At 44.4% G+C, this 20,987-nt stretch overlaps 1 protein-coding gene across 1 annotated transcript in view; it reads left to right on the top strand.

The window, feature by feature from the left end:
* The first annotated feature begins 439 nt into the window (after positions 1–439).
* LOC139396936 (kalirin-like) overlaps positions 440–20,987 on the top strand; it is a 162,478-nt gene continuing 141,930 nt past the window's right edge. Inside the window, exons 1-4 of the mRNA XM_071143876.1 lie at positions 440–516; positions 5,845–5,959; positions 17,782–17,974; positions 18,620–19,132. Of these exons, the coding sequence (XP_070999977.1) occupies positions 17,822–17,974; positions 18,620–19,132 (666 nt within the window). The 5' untranslated portion in view covers positions 440–516; positions 5,845–5,959; positions 17,782–17,821. The remainder of the gene's footprint in view (positions 517–5,844; positions 5,960–17,781; positions 17,975–18,619; positions 19,133–20,987) is intronic.

Here is a 20,987-nt window from a genome sequence, read left to right as displayed (position 1 = left end):
CGGGAAACATTCTCTTGAATGCAAATGAACCTATTTTCGATGCTCATATACCATGCAGGACTTTAACAACGATATTACAGGTATGTGATTACAGATGATGAAAAAGAAGCAGCTAGGCCTAAAAAATATAGCATAGAGTACTGTAACATACCATTATGTTCATTCTCTTTTTTAGCGTCATTTATCCCTGTTCTAATGACATGTCATTGGCTTAGAAAACTTTGTGAAGAAAAAGTTCTCAGGGTCTGGGAAGAACATTGAGGAGAAGTGCGAGCTTGTCTTTGTGTTATCTATCATCATCATCAGACTGTAGTTATGTGTTCCTTTTATTTCAGGAATGTTCATCACTTAAGTGAGATTACAGAGATGAAAGCTGATTAGCTGAATCTTGTCCTGATTAGCTGAATCTTGTCCTGATCTGACTCTCTTCCTCCTCTCCAGGGTCCTTCAGAAACGATGGGATTAAGGCGTCTGATGTCCTGCCCGTGCTGAAAGAGAAAGTGGCCTTTGTGTCAGGTGAGTGTGTGCCTGCGTCGCCTATTCCCTAGCCCTGTCGGCCCTGTTCCAAAGTAGTGCACTACTGGGTACTGTTTGGGTGGCAACAGTGACGCTTCAGTTTGACGAATCCACTATGGGAAATCATGAAGATGTTTTATTTTCTGGCCGGCAGTGTTCATGGCAGACCAATGCTGAGGAAATTCCCATGGCAAGTATGATTTAGTAGCACATGACAAGTATGATTTAGTAGCACATGACAAGCATGTAGGCGTTTAACCATCGGCACAACAACGACAACTTTCATGTGCGGGAAAGAGAGTTTCTTTCTCATTGAACAAGTTCAGGTAGGTCCCTCCCCGTTTCGGTTGTTTTGCTTCTGTTTAGTTACTAGGGAATCCTTTTGTCTATTTGATCCAATTAATTAACATGAAGCAACAGCACAGGGTACATCAGGACATGTGATTGGCCATTAGTTCAGACAGGTCATAACTTCGCTAATACTTCCTTACGGATCATAGTGGCTGTTCAGAGACTGAAATGAGAGATCACTCATTCTGCGGAAGGGAGAGGGTCAGTTGCACACAACTGAATGCAATCAAACAAAATGTTTCTTTCCACCTTTAACCCCAACCACTCTGAATCAAAGATGTGCAGGGGGGTTGTTGGGGGTTAACTGCCTTGCGGAACACCTTTCCAGCTCTGGGATTGGATCTAGCAACCTTCCAGTTACTGGCGCAACGCTCTAACCACTAGGCTACCTGCCACCCCATGATATCCTGTTGTAGCAGAGTACCTTACATTGAATCACAACCTCTACATGGGCTGTCAGGTTTGGTTTCCAGTACTGTTGATGCAAGGCTGGGGACCCCTATGGGCTCTGGTCCAAAGTAGTGCACTATATAGGGAATACAGGTTCCATTTGGGACATACTGGATGTCAGTACAAGGACACATCACATTCCCCTCCCTTAGACCTTACTGTAGCTTAGATGATGATGTCACCCTGGTCATTTCTACTGTACAGGACATTCTCGTTACAGAGTTCAACAGTACAGTGTGCAGACCTGGGTTCAAATACTATTCAAAATCTTTCAAATACTTTTAGCGTTTGCTTTAGCATGGCTGCAGGGCCAGATGGGTGGGGTTTGCAATTCTGTAGGTGTTCTATTGGCTCTATTGTGGTAGGCAAGCTCAATCAAACACAGCAACATTTGAAATGATTTAAAATAGTGTTTAAACCCAGGTTTGGACAGTGGAGATAAACATTTCCATGACCTCAATGCTCATTAATACAATGCTGCTGGCCAGAATCCCTCTAAGTTCATTGCAGCCAGCCAGTGTGACTAAAACATATTTTTTTGCCTTTTGTTTCATCATTTCTGACACATCTCTGAATGAACAGGGTAAACAGGTCAAATGCTGGTGAAGAAAGCTGACTGGGAACGGGAGCTGACTAGAACTCTGTTCTAAAAACAAGTTCCACGCCATGTGAAATAGAAAGAATCTCATTTGGTCTAATAATCTAAGGCAGTTGTTAACTCAAGGCATTATTTGAGCTGTAAAGAAGAGACACATATTGGGGAGGCAGGTAGCCTAGTGGTTAGAGCATTGGACTAGGAACCGAAAGGTTGCAAGATCGAATCCCTGAGCCGACAAGGTAAAAATATGTCGTCCTGCTCCTGAACAAGGCAGTTAACCCACAGTTCGAAGGCCGTCATTGAACATAATAATTTGTTCTTAACTGACTTGCCTGGTAAAATAAAATACAGAACCAGTCAAAAGTTTGGATACACCACCTCATTCAAGGGTTTTTCTAGATTTTTACTATTTTCTACATTGTAGAATAATAGTGAAGACGTCAAAACTATGAAATAACACATATGGAATCATGTAGTAACCAAAAAAGTGATTAACAAAACAAAATATGTTTTATATTTGAGATTCTTCAAAGTAGACACTCTTTGCCTTGATGACAGCTTTGCACACTCTTGGCATTCTCTCAGCCAGCTTCATGAGGTAGTCACCTGAAATGCATTTAAAATAACAGGTGTGCCTTGTCAAAAGTTAATTTGTGGAATTTATTTCCTTCTTATTGCGTTTGAGCCAATCAGTTGTGACAAGTTAGGGGTGGAATACAGAAGATAGCCCTATTTGGTAATATACCAAGTCCATATTATGTCAAGAACAGCTCAAGTAAGCAAAGAGAAACGACAGTCCATCGTTACTTGAAGGTCAGTCAATCCGGAAAATTTCAAGAACTTTGAAAGTTTCTTCAAGTGCAGTCGCAAAAACCATAAAGCGCTATGATGAAACTGGCTTTCATGAGGACAGCCACAGGAAAGGAAGACCCAGAGTTACCTCTTCTGCAGAGGATAAGTTCATTATAGTCAACTGCACCTCAGATTATATCCCAAATAAATGCTTCACAGAGTTCAAGTAACGGACACATCTCAACATCAACCGTTCAGAGGAGACTGCGTGAATCAGGCCTTCATGGTCGAATTGCTGCAAATTAACCACTACTAAAGGATACCAATAAGAAGAAGAGACTTGCTTGGCCCAAGAAACACGAGCAATGGACATTGGACTGTTGGAAATCTGTCCTTTGGTTTGATGAGAAGGTGAACGGATAATCTCCGCATATGTGGTTCTTACCGTGAAGCATGGAGGAGGTGTGATGTTGTGGGGATGCTTTGCTGGTGACACTGTCAGTGATTTATTTAGAATTCAAGGCACACTTAACCAGCATGGCTACCACAGCATTCTGTAGCGATACGCCATCCCATCTGGTTTGTGCTTAGTGGGACTATCAATTGTTTTTCAAAAGGACAACTACCCAAAACACACCTCCAGGCTGTGTAAGGGGCATTTGACCAAGAAGGAGAGTGATGGAGTGCTGCATCAGATGACCTGGCCTCCACAATCACCCGACCTCAAACCAATTGAGATGGTTTGGGATGAGTTGTACCTGAGAGTGAAGGAAAAGCAGCCAACAAGTGCTCAGCATATGTGGGAACTCCTTCAAGACTGTTGGAAAAGCATTCCAGGTGAAGCTGGTTGAGAGAATGCCATGAGTGTGCAAAGCTGTCATCAATGCAAAGAGTGGCTACTTTGAAGAATCTAAAATATATTTTGATTTGTTTAACACTTTTTTGGTTATTACATCATTCCAAATGTGCTAGTTCATAGTTTTGATGTCTTCATTATTGTTCAACAGGCTTGTCACTCGGAATCATTGAGAAAACCCAATAAGAGCCCCTTCTACACACTCACCGTATGGAAACAAGTGTGTGTTTTTGAGAAGTGTTGTGACCAAAAACAGATATTTTCTCACCAATGCTCTGTAGGCCAGATTTTATGCATATTACAGGACATTTTGGACAGAGGGAAGGTCGTTCTCCACTCTTAAGGTCTATTTAGAAGCATTGTCGGCCTGTCATATGGGCTTCAACAATAACACAGTAAGGAAACATCCTCTGTTATCTTGTCTTATGAAGGGAGCGCGTTACGTACGCTCAGTTTCCAAGCCTTTAGCCCCATCTTGGGACCTGTCTATTGCTCTGGAGGCAGTTTCACTTCTGCCCGGAAAGCGAGCAGATTAAATATCTCTCCTTTACTGATTGCCCTTACATCCGCAAAGCGAGTGAGTGAGCTGCACGCACCGTCAGTCCACCATTCGTGCCCACAGTTTGCCCTGGGGTTACCGAAGGTAGCGTTGTTACCCAACCCCACCTTTATGCCTAAGGTCAGCAGCAATTACAAGAGTTCATGGCTTTTCACCCTCCGTCCCTCACTTCTACGAAAGAAGAGCGTCTCCACCGTTTATCTCCAGTGCATGCTTTGCACATCTACTTGGATAGAACGAAAGCATGGCGAAATAACTCTTCATGCCTTGGGCGCCCCCCTGCAAGTGTGGGCTCCTCTTTCGTCAACGGCTATCCCATTGGATAGGCTATTACAGTATATTGGCTTATAATAGCAAGGATTTACCGCCCCTGTAGGGTCTGAGGGCTCATTCCACCAGAGGTATGGCTACCTCTTGGGCACTGTTCAAAGCCATCTCATTGCAAGAGATTTTCAATGCGGCGTGTTGGGCCACCCCTCATACATTAATGAGGTCTTAATGACTGGTTGTCACTGCACCTTCCTCAGAGCCTCTGAGTGGTGATGCTGTTGGGACTACCCTGGCTTTGGAGAGCATGTCTGCGATACGGGAGTTGGCCATATCCCATAAGTGAGACATTGAAATTAGTATTCGAAATAGAACCTAGGGTTACTTGCGTAACCCCGGTTCTATGAGAATAAATGAGTGAAATGTCTCACTGCTCGCACGAGCCCAAGGAAGAGAACCATGCTTGAGAGTGACCAGAGGATGTGTGAGTGGCACCTTATAAGGATGGAAGGGACTCACCTTGTTCGCCACTCGACCTGTCTGTCTCCAACAGATCTTGTGTGATTGGTTCGCTAGAGCGAATTCCATAAGTGAGACATCTCACTCATATATTCTCATATAACCGGGGTTATGCCAGTAACACTCATTTTTTTCTCCCGTAAATATATAGAGGTTCCCCCAGCAGCAGTAGAGTAATGTTGGCCTGATCTCTGTGACGAGGCCCAGTGTGTGGTGCAGACACACACACACACACACACACACACACACACACACACACACACACACACACACGCTAAGGGGGGGTGGACCTTGAGGATGAAAGACTGGTGGACATTTGTCAGAGAGGGGAGGGGGAGGCACGGGGGAGTTCCGCCATCCGAGGGGGTTGGTTCTCCCAAAAAATGTCAACAAAGATCTGTCACCAACAAAATCCCACCTGGACAAGGCCCTTCATGCCCTTCCTCTGGGGTGCTGTTGCTGCCTTGCCTCCCTGTCTCCCTTGCTGTTGCCAAGTCCCATGAGCACCAGGGATAAACAAATGTACTTCCCCCAAAAACAGGTCATGCATCCCTCTACACATGGGATGCGTCCCAAATGACACCATATTCCCTATTACAGTGCACTACTTTTGGCTCTGGTCAAAAGTAGTACAAGAAATAGGGTGCCATTTGGGATAAAGACCTAGTAAATAAGAGACATGAAGATAGACCCTTTCTACTCTCATTACGTTGTATACCATGTCTTACCGTAATTGATGTACACGGGCACTTTGAGAGAATACTGAGAATCGCAGCATGAAGCTTTAGTACCATATGGGCCCTGGTCAAAGTAGTGCACTCTATAGGGAATAGAGTGCCATTTGGAGCGGAACCCTGATGTGCACCTAAAACTCTATCTATTTCTGACATACTGCTCTCAAAAATAAGGAGATTTCTACTGTCTGTGTTCCTACAGGAGGTCGTGATAAGAGAGGTGGCCCCATACTGACCTTCCCTGCCAGAAGCAACCATGATAGAATAAAACACGAGGAGCTGCGACAGCTGGTGACGTACCTCTCCACTGTGCCCAGGTAAGAACAGTGGAGAGGTATCTGATTTATGATCCGTTTTTTGCTTTTTTAGATCACATTGAATAAGATTGAAGCAGTTTAGCATTTTTCAATCTTGTTCTGGAGTCAACTCTGCAGAATGGTCACTAGCTGGCAGAGCCACAAAGTCATCAAATCTGAATTTAAACCTAACCCTAACCTTAACCCTAACCGTAACCACACTGCTAACCCTAACCTTAACCCTAACCGTAACCACACTGCTAACCCTAACTATAAATTAAAACCAAAAAAGCACATTCTTACAATATAGCCCATTTTGACTTTGCAGCTGGCATATCTAAAGGGGAATCACATAGTTTTGCCTCCAGGACAAGACTCATGACAATAAACGTCAACCTGCAAGATTACATGGACAGATGGGGCCTGATCCTAGATCAGCACTCCTACTCTGAGACGCTTGACACATACGGTCCCTGGACTCATTTCATAATCATACTAATGTAAACATGACTTAATGTATGTGGCTAGCAGGAGAAACATGCCGTCGCCATGTATGCTGACACACGGCATACACATTAGAGCGTACTTCAACATGGTCCATTCTGTTTTGTTGTCGTAAGGAGATGGTCATCCATGTCGTGGTGTACGGTGCGTTCGGAAAGTATTCCGATCCCTTGACTTTTTCCACATTTTGTTATGTTACAGCCTTATTCTACAATGGATAAACAATTGTCATTTTTCTCGTCAATCTACAGAAAATACCCCATAATGACAAAGCAAAAACAGGTTTAGACACAGCTATTTTCAGGTCTCTCCAGAGATGTTCGATCGGGTTCAAGCCCGGGCTTTGGCTGGGCCACTCAAGGACATTCAGAGACTTGTCCCGAAACCACTCCTGCGTTTTTTTGGCTGTGTGCTTAGGGTCATTGTCCTGTTGGAAGGTGAACCTTTGCCCCAGTCTGAGGTCCTGAGTACTCTGTAGCAGGTTTTCATCAAGGATCTCTCTGCACTTTGCGCCGTTCATCTTTCCCTCAATCCTAACTAGTCTTCCAGTCCCTGCCGCTGAAAAACATCCCCATATCATTATGCTGCCACCACCGTGCTTCACCGTAGGGATGGTGCCATGTTTCCTTCAGATGTGGCGCTTGGCATTCAGGCCAAAAAGTTCAATCTTGGTTTCATCAGACCAGAGAATCTTGTTTCTCATAGTCTGAGTCATTTAACTCATGTGCCTTTTTTACTGAGGAGTGACTTCCGTCTGGCCACTTTACCATAAAGGCCTGATTGGTGGAGTGCTGCAGAGATGGGTGTCCTTCAAGAAGGTTCTCCCATCTCCACAGAAAAACTCTGGAGCTCTGTCAGAGTGACCATCGGGTTCTTGGTCACCTCTCTGACCAAGGCCATTCTCCCCCGTTTGCTCAGTTTTGCCAGGTGGCCAGCTCTAGGACGAATCTTGGTGGTTCCAAATGTATTCCATTTAAGAATGATGGAGGCCACTGTGTTCTTGGGGACCTTCAGTGATGCAGACATTTTTTTATACCCTTCCCCAGATCTGTGCCTCGACACAATCCTGTCTCAGAGCTCTAAGGACAATTCCTTCGATCTCGTGGCTTGGTTTTTGCTCTGACATGCACTGTCAACTGTGGGACTTATATAGACAAGTGTGTGCCTTTCCGAATCATGACCAATCAATTTAATTGACCCTAGGTCAATGGAAACAGGATGCACCTGAGCTCAATTTTGAATCTCATAGCAAAGGGTCTGAATACTTATGTAAATAAGGTGTTTGCAAAAATGTCTAAAAACCTGTTTTTGCTTTGTCATTATGGGGTATTGTGTGTAGATTGATGAGGGGAATTAAAAAATACATATATTTTAGAAAAAGGCTGGAACGTAACAAAATGTTGAAAAAGTCAAGGGGTCTAAACGCCTTTCAAATGCACTGTATATCATGAAATGTAGACATTATTTGATTGAATATTCTTAGATTTTGTGTGTCGAGCCAAGTGTCCCTTTTGTGATTGTAATTCTAGTAGGACAAATGTGAAAATGCTCCCACAGAAGGATGTATGTAAATTGTATCTATAATTTCCATACATCTTTCTGTGGGAGCATTTTAAATTTTTTCTCGACACAGAAATTACAATTACAAAAGGAACACTTGACACGACATACAAAATCTAAGAAAATTGTGGACATTTGTAATTCTCATTGTACATTTTTTTAAATGCTCCCACAGAAAGATGAATAGAAATTATAGATACAATTTACATACTACATAGTTTTGTATATATAGTGCATAGTGTATTTGACTATTTCACCCACACCCGTTGCTGACAGTTGAATAAAATCGAGCACACAGCCATGCAATCTCCATAGACAAACATTGGTAGTAGAATGGCCTTTCTGAAGAGCTCCAATAAGTCAGTTTGTCAAATTTATGCCCTGCTAGAGCTGCCCCAGTCAAATGTAAGTGCTAGGAGCAACAACGGCTCAGCCGCTAAGTGGTAGGCCACACAAGCTCATAGAACGGGACCGCCGAGTGCTGAAACACGTAGTGCGTAAAAAATCATCTGTCCTCGGTTGCAACACTCACTAGCGAGTTCCAAATAGATTCTGGAAGCAACGTCAGCACAATAACTATTCATTGGGCACTTCATGAAGTGGGTTTCCCTGGCAGAGGAGCCGCACGAAAGCCTAAGATCACCATGCATCGGCTGGAGTGGTGTAAAGTGTGCCGCATTGGACTCTGGAGCAGTGGAAACGTGTTCTCTGGAGTGATGAATCACGCTTTACCATCTGGCAGTCTGACGGACAAATCTGGGTTTGGAGGATGCCAGGAGAACGCTACCTACCCCAATGCATAGGGCCAACTGTAAAGTTTGGTGGGGGAGGAATAATGGTCTGGGGTTGTTTTTCATGGTTCGGGCTAGGCCCCTTAGTTCCAGTGAAGGGACATTTTAATGCTACAGCATACAATGACATTCTATACGATTCTGTGCTTACAACTTTGTGGCAACAGTTTGGGGAAGGCCCTTTCCTGTTTCAGCAGGACAATGCCCCCGTGTACAAATCAAGGCCCATACAGAAATGGTTTGTTGAGATTGGTGTGGAAGAACTTGACTGGCCTGCACAGAGCCTTAACCTCAACCATATCGAACACCTTTGGGATGAATTGGAACGTCGACTGTGAGCCAGGCCTAATCGCCCAAAATCGGTGCCTGACCTCACTAATGCTCTTGTTGCTGAATGGAAGCAAGTCCCCGCAGCAATGTTCCAACATCTAGTGGAAAGCCTTCCCAGAAGAGTGGAGGCTGTTGTAGCAGCATAGGAGGGAGCAGCTCCATATTAATGCCCAGGATATTGGAATGAGATGTTCGACGAGCACATGCTTTTGATCGTGTAGTGTACTACTAACAGCCATTTCAATAGGAAGACGGAGAACCATATATGATTTTCCATGATTTTTATTTGTTTCTGGTATGTGAGATGTGAGGGCATAGAGATCCTATAATTCACTAGCTGACTAACTAGCTAACAGATATACTGTGCAGATTGGCTTATACAATATTTTACCATATTTGATCAGAATTAAAGTTTTCCTAACAAAGGTGGTGGATGAATTAGTCATATTGCTAGGATGCCAATGTCAAAATCTAGTGTTCTATTTAATTGTATGCGTGAGGGCCCATCTTCTGTCTGTCACAGAGGAGGCTGGTGGGAGGGAGCTATAGGAGGATGGGTTCATTGTAATGGCTGGAATGGAATTCATGGAACAGTATGTGAGTTAGACCTTTTGTCTGAGGCTCTGCATGGGGAGACTGACAGCACCCCACACACACACGCATGCATACACGCATGCATGCACACACACACACACACACACACACACACACACACACACACACACACACACACACACACACACACACACACACACACACACACACACACACACACACACACACACACACACACACGTCTTTCAGAAAGCCAACCTCTTGGCCAAACCCAGTTGCACTATTAACTAATCCATCCATAGTAGAGCCGTTACTCTCAGTCTTTTTTTCACTCCCTTCCACCTCTGCTCAGGCTGTGTTTGGCTAATGTAGCATATGTATACAAATGATGCATCCCAAATGGCACTCTATTCCCTATATCAGTGGTTCCCAACAGCACAGTTTTTGTTGTAGCCCCAGACATAAAACACCTGATTCAACTCATTGAGGGCCTGATAATTAGTTGACAGTTTGAAGCTACAATAAAAATGTGTACTGTTGGGGGTACTCGAGGACTAGAGTTGGGAACCACTGCCGTACTTTTGACTAGGGCCCATAGGGCTGTGGTCAAATGTAGTGCACTGTTGAATAGGGTGCCGTTTAGGACTTACCCATTTGGTGTATGGACTAGTGTGGAGTGAAGTCTCATGAAAGCATCTGGCTGTGAGCCCATCCTTGAGGCTACAGTGGGCTAATGTAAACAGTGAGCCCAGGATTTTCGGGGGCTCCCTCTCTCCCTCTCACCAAGCCTTTTTAGTTTTTCCAGGAGGGCCATTAGAGAGACTCCCTGAAGAAAAGCCGCAGGAATGATTTATGACAGTTTGCTAGAACAGCTGCTCTGTTTCCTTACCTGCCTTAGTACGTTAAATCTATCTGTACATTGCAGATCGGATTTCTCTCTTCGATGCACACTAGGCTTGCATCTCAAATGGCACCCTATTCCCTACACTTAAAAAATAAAGGTTCCAGTTGGAACCAAATAATGTTTTTCAGAGCGATGCCATAGGTGAACCATTTTAGGTTCTCTGAAGAACCTTCAATGGGATAGTTCTTTGATTACAATTACAATTTAGCAAATTAACATTGGAGTGATAGATGTGTAGATGATGATGTGCAAGTAGAGATACTGGTGTGCAAAAGAGCAGAAAAGTAAATAAAAACAATACGGGGATGAGGTAGGCAGATTGGATGGGCTATTTACAGATGGGCTATGTACAGCTGCAGCAATCGGTAAGCCGCTCGGATAGCTGATGTTTAAAGTTAGTGAGGGAGATATAAGTCTCCAGCTTCAGATGGGCCTCAGGATCTCGTCACGGTATTTCTGTGCGTTCAATTGCCATCGATAAAATGCAATTGTGTTCGTTGTCAGTAGCTTATGCCTGCCCATACCAAAAGCCCACCGCCAACATGAGGCACTCAAATCAAATCAAATCAAATCAAATTTATTTATATAGCCCTTCGTACATCAGCTGATATCTCAAAGTGCTGTACAGAAACCCAGCCTAGAACCCCAAACAGCAAGCAATGCAGGTGTAGAAGCACGGTGGCTCTACTCTACTCATTAACAGCACTCTACTCATTAACACCACTCTACTCATTAACAGCACTCTACTCATTAACAGCACTCTACTCATTAACAGCACTCTACTCATTAACAGCACTCTACTCATTAACAGCACTCTACTCATTAACACCACTCTACTCATTAACACCACTCTACTCATTAACACCACTCTACTCATTAACAGCACTCTACTCATTAACAGCACTCTACTCATTAACAGCACTCTACTCATTAACAGCACTCTACTCATTAACAGCACTCTACTCATTAACAGCACTCTACTCATTAACAGCACTCTACTCATTAACACCACTCTACTCATTAACACCACTCTACTCATTAACACCACTCTACTCATTAACAGCACTCTACTCATTAACACCACTCTACTCATTAACACCACTCTACTCATTAACACCACTCTACTCATTAACACCACTCTACTCATTAACACCACTCTACTCATTAACAGCACTCTACTCATTAACACCACTCTTCTCATTAACACCACTCTACTCATTAACACCACTCTACTCATTAACACCACTCTACTCATTAACAGCACTCTACTCATTAACACCACTCTACTCATTAACACCACTCTACTCATTAACACCACTCTACTCATTAACACCACTCTACTCATTAACACCACTCTACTCATTAACACCACTCTACTCATTAACACCACTCTACTCATTAACACCACTCTACTCATTAACAGCACTCTACTCATTAACACCACTCTACTCATTAACACCACTCTACTCATTAACACCACTCTACTCATTAACACCACTCTACTCATTAACACCACTCTACTCATTAACACCACTCTACTCATTAACAGCGATGTAAATAAGAAAAATAAGCTTTTTGTGCGAATGGACAATTTCTGGCATCTTTTATTTCAGCTCATGAAACATGGGACCAACACTTTACATGTTGCGTTTATATTTTTGTTCAGTGTAGTTTAGAAAAAGGTATGTTATTAATATTTGAGTAGCATAAGATGAATGAATAAGTTAATGTACATGCAGAAAGATAGATGTTGAAATAAACAATAAATAACATCTACCCGCAACAGAGCCTGCTGGGAAATATTATACGACGGTCGGGGTTTTGGTTCAACTCTGGTTGTTAACACCAACACTGGGGTTGTTTTACACCAAATTAGTCTTAAATGAACTATTTTTAGTGTTAATTTAACTCATAAATCAACATTAGAAATGGTACCCTGAAAAATCAAGTTAACATTTGCCAATTTGCTGTATGAAAGGGGCACATCTACAGGCTTCCACACATTTCACAAACCTTTTAGAAATTCTGTGGATGCCACGCCTGATGCCACACCATTCTTTATCTGTCAAGTCTTCTCAAAGGAACCTTAAGAGCTGTCTCCCAGTCCCTGCCGCTGAAAAACATCCCCACAGCATGATGCTGCCACCACCATGCTTCACCGTAGGGACGTGACGCTGGGCATTCAAGCCAAAGAGTTCGGTCTTGGTTCCATCAGACCAGAGAATCTTGTTTCTCATGGTCTGAGAGTCCTTTAGGTGCCTTTTGGCAATCTCTGGGCATTCAGGCCAAAGAGTTCGGTCTTGGTTCCATCAGACCAGAGAATCTTGTTTCTCATGGTCTGAGAGTCCTTTAGGTGCCTTTTGGCAAACTCCAAGCGGGCTGTCATGTGCCTTTTACCGAGGAGCAGCTTCCGTCTGTCCCCTCTACATAAAAGGCCTGCTTGGTGGAGTGCTGCAGAGAGGTTTTGGTACCCTTCCCCAGATCTGTGCCTCGACACAATCCTGTCTTGGAGCTCTACGGATATTTCCTTCGACCTCGTGGCTTGGTTTTTCCTCTGACATGCACTGTTAACTGTGGGACCTTATATAGACGGGCCAAATCATGTCCAATCAATTGAATTTACCACAGGTGGACTCCAATCAAGTTGTAGATACATCTCAAGGATGATCAATGGAAGCAGAATCCACAGGAGCTCAATGTCGAGTCTCAAATCAAAGGGTCTGAATACTTACGCAAATAAGGTGTTTCTGTTTTTCATTTTTTAATACATTTGCAAAAATGTCTAAAAACCTGTTTTCGCTTTGTCATTATGGGGTATTGTGTGTAGATTGATGAGGGAAAACATCTATTTAATACATTTTAGAATAAGGCTGTAACGTAACAAAATGTGGAACAAGTCAAGTCGTCTGAATACTTTCCGAAGGCACCGATGTGTTTCACTAGCTTGGTCTTATATCTGTCAGAGCCTGGGCCATGGTTCCAAATATGCTGAAAATGTTCACACTCAGTTTGTGGCATCGTGTGTGTGTGTGTGTGTGTGTGTGTGTGTGTATGTGTGTGTGTGTGTGTGTGTGTGTGTGTGTGTGTGTGTGTGTGTGTGTGTGTGTGTGTGTGTGTGTGTGTGTTTTTCTTGCGTTATCTAAACGCTTATATTTCCCCGGGCTGATCCTCGTGGCCACGCTGTTAACTGCAGTGGAAAATGTTTGTGCGCGCGTGTGTGTGCCTGTGCATGTGTGCCTGTTCGTGTGTATGCATATGTGTGTGCGCAAGTGTGTATGGTGTGTGTGCGCACATGGGTTTGTGTGTGTGTGTTTCGGGTGCTGTCAGCCAGGCGGAGTGACGGGGCTGCACTGAGTGCGTTCAGCCATTGATCAGGCCTGGCAGTGGACCTATGAAGTCAGCTTCAAAGCCTCTCTGTGTGACCTGCTTAATGAGAGTTTAAACAGTCAGCCCGGCCTGAGAGCCAGGGAGAGTCCCCCTAACTACCCTCCAACTGACCCACCACCATTACCAACACATGTCGCGAATGGAAAAGGATAAGGTAATTACAAAGCAGAGAGAAAGAAGCGGGGCGTGGCCACATGGCGTACTTCTAGAGCCGCGCTGTCAACCGTTGAGCAATGAGAGCCTCTCTCCAGACTCTTTTGTGGTTTTCTGTTTCTCTCTCTCAAGTAGCTTTACGTCTTTCTCGGTCTCTCTTTTCACCGGAGAGGCTAAATAAATTCACGCAGGCGTTTCGGTGTCGACCTTTTGTCGGTGTGTGCTTTCTTTAAAGACGCTGAAAATGGTTTCATAATGAGTTGTGTGACTGTGACCGTCAGGAATTGTATTAAGAACTGTGTTAATACCTCCATGTTTCAAGCAAACCACCACAGTCCCTGTGACCAAGAAAGCGAAGGTAACCAGCCTAAATGACTGCTGCTCCGTAGCACTCTCGTCGGTAGCCATGAAGTGCTTTGAAAGGCTGGACATGGCTCACATCAGCACCATCATCCCGGAAACACTAGACCCACTGAGCGGTGTCTGAGGAAGGCCCCAAAAATTCTCAAAGACTCCAGTCACCCAACTCATAGACTGTTCTCTCTGCTACCGCATGGCAAGCGGTACCTAAAGGCTCCTTAAGAGCTTCTATCCCCAAGCCATAAGACTGCTGAACAATTAATAAAATAGCCACCTCCCTCTTTGTTTTTACACTGCTGTTACTCGCTGTTTATTATCTATGTATAGTCACTTTACCCCTACCTAGGTGTACAAATTAACTCAACTAACCTGCACCCCCGCAATCTGACTCGGTACCGGTACCCCCTGTACATAGCCTCGTTATTGTTATTTTATTGCATTAACTTTTTATTTTATTTTTTACTTTAGTTTATTTAGTAAATATTTTCTTAACCATATTTCTTGAACTGCATTATTGGTTAAGGCATCCCAAGTGGCGCGGCGGCCTAATGCACTTCATCGCAGTGCTAGAGGTGTCACTACAGACCCGAGTTTGATCCCTGGCTGTATCACAACCGGAGTGATTGGGGGTCCCATAAGACCCACAATTGGCCCAGCGTTGTCCGGCTTAGGGGAGGGTTTGGCCGGGGCGGGGGGGGGGGGGGGGCGTGCGCCATCGTGCATAAATGTATTTTATCCCCCCACACCAAACGCGATCATGACACGTAGGTTAAAATATCAAAACAAACTCTGAACCAATTACATTAATATGGGGACAGGTCAAAATGCATTAAACATTTATGGCAATTTAGCTGGCTAGCTTGCACTTGATAGCTAATTTGTCCTATTTAGCTAGCTTGCTGTTGCTAACTAATTCATCCTGGGATATAAACATTGAGTTGATATTTTACCTGAAATGCACAAGGTCCTCTACTCCGACAATTAATCCACACATAAAATGGTCAACCGAATCGTTTCTCCTCCTTCTAGGCTTTTTCTTCTCTGGACTTTATATTGCGATGGGAACTTTCATAAATTAGGTGCATCACCGCCACCAATCTCGTTCGTCTTTCAGTTACCCACGTGAGTATAACCATTCAGGAGATGGCACGTGGGTACCTGCTTCTATAAACCAATGAGGAGACGGGAGAGGCAGGACTTGCAGCGCGATCTGCGTCACAAATAGAACTGACTTCTATTTTAGCACTTGGCAACGCAGACGCTCGTTGTGGGTGCAGTGTGGGTGCAATAATTGAATAATATAGATTTCTAAATGTATTTTGCCACGCGCGGGCGGTGTGGTCAGCCTGTTACAAGTAGTCCGTCATTGTAAATAATAATTTGTTCTTAACTGACTTGCCTAGTTAAATAAATGTTAAATTAAATTAAATGAAGGGCTTGTAAGTAAGCATTTCACAGTAAGGTCAACAACACCTGTTGTATTTGACGCATCTGACAAATAAAATGTGATTTGATACTGTAGCTCCAGATCACAGCATCCCAGTCAGTGCCTGTTGCTTCCTTTCCTGTTTCTGTCAATGCTATTGATCCATCCCACCAGTACCACCATCCACCCAACCTATCCCCTACTCCCCAACCTCTACCCAGCCATTTATTGGAATTCCCCCTCTGCGTCCAGAAAATGTTAATTCTCTCTATTTGTAATTCTTGGATATGTATTTGCAGTGATAGCTACTGTGATATTTCAGCAACAGTCTCCGTTTGTATTGAGCTCATTGGAATTAGCTGAGCTTGCATGGGTGAGGGAAACCACACACTGAGACAATGATGTCATAACCACTTCAACATGTTCCCTTAATTTGAAAGTGAACGAGCAAGTCGACGTCTCTATGTCCCAAATGGGACCCTATTTTCCATATAGTGCACTACGTTTGACCTGGGCCCATTGTGCTCTATAAAGGGAGTAGGGTTCCATTTAAGACACATTCCAAGTCGATAAATGCTGCTGTTCATTGACAATCAGTGTGGCAAAGCCAAAGGTCACGGGCTACATATCCATTGACATTTCAGCCTACAGTACCTGGAAATTAAAGTAGTGTTTTCACATAGCACCTCATCTACTCAATACAAAGGAGAAATTCATCTAACCAGTATCACTTCTCCTTTCTACTAGTAGGATTTGTGTGACTGTGTCAAGGCTGTTTTCCTGTTGTCCTTGGCCCATTGAGAAGAGAAAATGGCAGGAAACAAGGCGGCCTAATAGACTGCTGTTGGTACAAATGTGTTGGCTTGCGTCTCAATTGGCACCCTATTCCCTATGTAGTGCACTACTTTTCGCCAGAGTCCTATGAGCCCTGGTCAAAAGTAGTGCACTACATAGGGAATAGGGAGCCAATTGGGATGCAGACATTGTCTCCTGTGTGTCCCCAGTCTTCCTGCACAAAGCGATGCGGAGGATCATATTAATTGCAGAAGTAGCGGAGGCTGGAGGAGGAGGGCCTGTGGCGGGCCAAAGCAATTAGAGGTTATTTTTATCTTCTTCCAATCGCGTTAAAGTGCTTTCGGAGCATCAGGCCTAAGAATAGAGCGTTAATAGCATTACAGCCTCATAACCTGTTAGAAAAGTGGGGCCCTCCATTTTGCGGGGTTGAAATTGAAACAAGACTCTCAACAAATAAGCCTATTACATCGAAAGAGGACATGCCCAAGAAGAGAGAAGAGGTTTGTGTGTGATATGCTATCGTTTGTATGATAATCTAAAATGACAGAGCTTAATGTCGATGACAGGCTGACGATTGTCAGAAAGTAGAATCGCGCGAGGGATCGCACCACACCGAAGGTAGAAGCAGTGCATCAGCTGGAAACAACTCCAATTGAACAGCGCTTGTCATTTAGTCACAGCAGTTACACAGTTTCAGTGGTGTAATGGCTTTAGCACCGTGCCTGGCTGACAGTCCAGGGGAGTCTAAATTGGCAGAGGGATATTAAGTAGGGAATGTTGGATGGTGGTGTTGGATGGCGTGACGTCGCCCGCCCCAGCTCGAGCAAACTCTATGGGAGTGGATGTGATGTACAGGGAATGCTGGGTACTAGCGGTTGGTTATCTCTCTCTCTCTCTCTCTCTCTTTTGTTTTCTCTCTCTCTCTCTCTCTCTCTCTCTCTCTCTCTCTCTCTCTCTCTTCCTGTCTCTTTTTCACTCACCCCCCCTCTCTCTTTCTCGCCCCTCCTCTCTCCGTTTCTCTCTCACTATCCCTCTCTCCTCTCTCTCGAATGGTCCTTTCATCTCCTCTATCTCCCAGTGAGGATGTGTGCAAGCGAGGCTTCACGGTCATCATTGATATGCGCGGCTCCAAGTGGGACCTGATCAAGCCTCTGCTGAAGACCCTGCAGGAAGCCTTCCCCGCCGAGATCTGCGTGGCGCTGATCATCAAACCCGACAACTTCTGGCAGAAGCAGAAGACCAACTTTGGCAGTGCCAAGTTCACATTTGAGGTAAGCCTCTCGCTCAGCATCGCTCAGCATGGGCGCAAACAGAACCTTGTTTTGGTTGGAATGTCTACCTACTGCCCTGAACTATTTTATGTTTCTTCAGTACAGACGTTTTCTCTAGTCAGCATGCCGGTTTCGATTATTACGATAAACGAGTCGTTTTGATGTCGCATTTCAGCCAGAGTTGAATAGCACATAGCACATTATAAGTCTAATCAATCCCAGGACTATCAGCGATACTCAACAACAGTCGCTAATTTGAACATGTCTCTAAAGCCGGACAGGAAGCACAGAGCTGTGTTTTCAGAAGGACCGGTGAGAAATAATTATTTCCTCCCCGCGATTTCCCCATCTTCTCTGCCTGTAGGGCTGTAACAGAGGTCAGCCATGAGTAGTATGCTAGGTAGTGTTAGGTTATGTTTACACCCCTCGGTCCTCCCCTCTCTCATTCCTTCCCTCCACAGTGAACATGTAGTGCTAATAAGAAACAGAATGGCTTTGTTCCTAATGTCACCCTATTCCCTACATAGAGCCTGGGCCTTGTTTGCCATATAAGGAATAGAGTACTATTTTGGACGCGTCCAATGAAGCTTGTACCCGGTTTGGGGGTAACATAACGAGAGCCTCTCGATTGTGTGCTGTTGACAGACTAGCATGGTGTCAGTGGAGGGCCTGACTAAGTTGGTGGACCCGTCCCAGCTGACAGACGACTTTGAGGGCTCTCTGGAGTACAACCACGAGGAGTGGATGGATCTGCGCGTGGCCCTGGAGGAGTTCATGGGCTCGGCCGTGCACCTCCTCTCCCGCCTGGAGGACCTCCAGGAGCTGCTGGCCAAGAAGGAGTTCCCGGTGGACGTGGAGGGCTCCCGGCGGCTCATCGACGAGCACACGCAGCTCAAGAAGAAGGTGATGAAGGCTCCCGTGGAGGAGCTGGACAGGGAGGGCCAGAGGCTGCTTCAGTGTATCCGGTCTAGTGACGGTTTTTCTGGGAGGAACTGCATCTCGGGCAGCGCCGACTTCCAGAGCGTGGTGCCTAAGATCGCCAGCCTGCTGGACAAGCTGCACTCGACCAGACAGCACCTGCACCAGATGTGGCACGTCCGCAAGCTCAAACTGGACCAGTGTTTCCAGCTTCGCCTCTTTGAGCAGGACGCAGAGAAGGTGAGTAACCAAAGCCCAGAGGGGCCAGAAACAACCATCACAATAACAACTGTTAAGCTGAGTTGATCTGTGTATATGTGTATTTTGTATTTAATATGCCAAGGCAGCAGCTACTCTTCCTGGGGTCCAGCGAAATTAAGGCAGTTATACCATTTTAAAAACATTTCACAACACCCTGTGTGTCCTAACAGAATAAAAAGAAGAAACCCGCATCACATTAAAGACACTCTGTTGATTTGACCTCGCAGGGCGTTTTAGTAAGACCAAACGTATTGCCACACATGTGCCTTGTGTATAGTAAGGCAGACAAACGTTGACAAGGAATTTATATTAGAAAGGTTGCAAACCGATTGAGAGGTTTTGGCATATAAATATCCCAGAGTCTTGTCCTCAAATATTTATCCTAGAGGCGCATCGTGAATGTCCTCAGTACGGGAACCAATAACAAACTTTGGGCTCGATGCGATGTGAGGCCTAGGCAGTGCCCCAAATGGCACCCGGTCCCCTATATAGTGTGCTAAAGTAGTGCACTATGTAGGGAATAGGGTGCCATTTTACACGTCGCATTTCTCGGTTTATATGGAGGGCCTAAATACATAGAAAACTCTGCCATTTGTTTGTATTTATTGGAAACACTTATTAAATGGGATATAATATGGTTTTACAAGGATATGTGCTTTGATAATATATGATGGAAGCAGAGCGGCTCAGTACATCATTCCCTGAGATGGTATTTGGGGGAATAAACATGTATTTTGCCCACTTTTCCAAGTCACAACATTTTTCTAAGTGGGTTTTTAGAGATGACAAAATGATTTATTCCCATCTACGCACTCATCTCCCTTGACAATGTCAATAACCCAAAGGTATATGTAATAATTACATGTGATTCTTTTTGGTTCTCGGAAAAGCTTCCAGGCTTTTAAAGCAAAACCTCATATACCCCAAAACTCATTAGGAATGACACAACAACAACCTCTCGTTAAGACCTGTACAACTCTGGCAAGGTCAGAGACACAGGCGGGTCTCTAAGAATAGGTGATAGTATTTCGACGACGAAGATGATATCATATGATTCTGAACAATATTTTACATTGCCAGGTCATTTCCTGCTTCGTCAAGGCAACCAGACAAATAAACTAAAGTAGAACTGCCACACAGCTAGTGTTTACAGAGAGGAAGAAAAATTATATTATTCCCATATAACCGTGCAATATTCTCTCCAATCCCTCAAGCCAACAATCCCCCCAATAAACCCTACAATGACGAAGATGCCTTCATTTGGATAAGTGCAGTCAGTCCCTTCCCTAATGATCGTGGAGCCCCATAGGGCCTCTGATTAGGACAGGCCCAGATAATGATTAATTTCCCTGGGGACAATGCCAATTAAGGCATGGCACACGTACAGTGTATGTCCCTCCCTGTGTCCTCTCCAATTGGATGGCGATTTACTAACAACGTGTTATAACAACGCAGTCCAATCAGAATCACGATAGATTCAACAATTCAGGTACTGGTCATTTTGTAAACTCAGATTCACACATTGGACTATTTTGATTCTGGTCCGACCAAGCACTTGGACAATCGTAGTAGCGTTCGGGGTTGCACGCCGCTACGTTAGTATTCGGAGCGGAGATTGAAAAGGCGAAACACATTTGTTTTACGCGACTCCTTTTGAAGCTCGAACATAAGAAGGCTATTCTTTTTGTTGTTGTTGTACAATGCTTGGCCGAACCGAACGTGTCCGCGTGTAACCCCTGTAGAGACAGTTCATATCTGTGGGGGTTAGGACCAAAGGGAACAGTAACAGACAGAAGGCCTCATTTCACTGAGGGAAGGGAAGGAGGGAAGGGAG

This window comes from Oncorhynchus clarkii, chromosome 3 (genome assembly GCF_045791955.1).
Source record: "Oncorhynchus clarkii lewisi isolate Uvic-CL-2024 chromosome 3, UVic_Ocla_1.0, whole genome shotgun sequence".
Taxonomy (NCBI): Eukaryota; Metazoa; Chordata; class Actinopteri; order Salmoniformes; family Salmonidae; genus Oncorhynchus; species Oncorhynchus clarkii.
This window is presented reverse-complemented; position numbering and strand designations above follow the sequence as displayed.